This window comes from Geospiza fortis, unplaced genomic scaffold, assembly GCF_000277835.1.
Source record: "Geospiza fortis unplaced genomic scaffold, GeoFor_1.0 scaffold33, whole genome shotgun sequence".
NCBI lineage: Eukaryota > Metazoa > Chordata > Aves > Passeriformes > Thraupidae > Geospiza > Geospiza fortis.
The window spans coordinates 80,974-82,056 of record NW_005054766.1 but is presented as its reverse complement, the minus strand read 5'-3'; the positions used below and the strand labels follow the sequence as shown (position 1 = coordinate 82,056).

Below are 1,083 nucleotides of genomic sequence, written 5' to 3'. Positions count from 1 at the left end.
GTACCACTGCGGGGACACGGACAGGGACAGGGACAGTGACACACAGCTCGTCCAGCTTGTACCACTGCAGGGACAGGGACAGTGTGGGGACAGGGACAGGGAAACTGTCCTGCTCGAACAGCTCATCCAGCTTGTACCACTGTGGGGACAGGGACAGCGACAGTGTGGGGACAGTGTGGGGACAGGGACAGTGTGAGGACAGAGACAGCGTGGGGACAGGGACACTGTCCTGCTCAAGCAGCTAGTCCAGTTTGTACCACTGCAGGGGACAGGGACAGCATGGGGACAGCATGGGGACAGCAACAGGGACAGTGTGGGGACAGGGACAGGGTGGGGACAGAGACAGGGATAGCATGGGGACAGAGACAGCATGGGGACAGGGACAGCGTGCAGACAGTGTGGGGACAAGGACAGAGACACCAAGGGGACTCGGAGCAGCGTGGGGACACTTTGGGGACGCTGAGCGGTGGCACCCACCACGCGGACGCGCTCCAGGTCCACCTCGGCGCGGCGCAGCTTCTCCCAGCAGTAGTGACGGTGGCACTTGCGCTTGGGGACGCGGCAGAAGTCCCCGGTCAGCTCGAAGACGTCGCGCACCAGAGGGCACCCGCACACCTCATCCGCGGGCACCTGGGCGGGCACGGGGTCAGCGCCGGGCTGGGGACACCCTGAGCCCCTCTGCCACCTCCACGGCCACCCTGGGGTCCTGGCAGTGTCCTGGGCACTGCCCCTGTCCTGTCCCTCATGTCCACCTCGGGGTCCTGGGAGTGCTCAGCGCACAGATCCCCTCAATTCCACCCCAAAACCTCATTCTGTGCCCACTTTGGGGTCCCAGGACTGTCCTGGGCACTGCCCCCACCCCCCAAAGTCTTCTCCATGCCCACCTTGGGGTCCCGGGAGTGCTCAGGGCACAGATCCCCTCAATTCCACCCCAAATTCTCATTCTGTGCCCACCTTGGGGTCCCGGGAGTGCTCGGGGCACAGCACCTGCAGCCTCTTGCAGTAGGTTTTGCTCTGGGGGTTGTAAACGTCACAGAACAGCCGGGTGGCCCTGGGGGGACACAATAGGTGTCCTGGGGTGGG

At 64.3% G+C, this 1,083-nt stretch overlaps 1 protein-coding gene across 1 annotated transcript in view; it reads right to left on the bottom strand.

Annotated features, from left to right (window-relative positions):
• Positions 1-1,083, bottom strand: part of LOC102036339 (CXXC-type zinc finger protein 1-like) — a 26,317-nt gene that overhangs the window by 15,994 nt on the left and 9,240 nt on the right. The window contains 3 exon segments of the mRNA XM_031065416.1: positions 5-139; positions 478-630; positions 955-1,051. Coding sequence (XP_030921276.1) covers positions 5-139; positions 478-630; positions 955-1,051 — 385 coding nt within the window.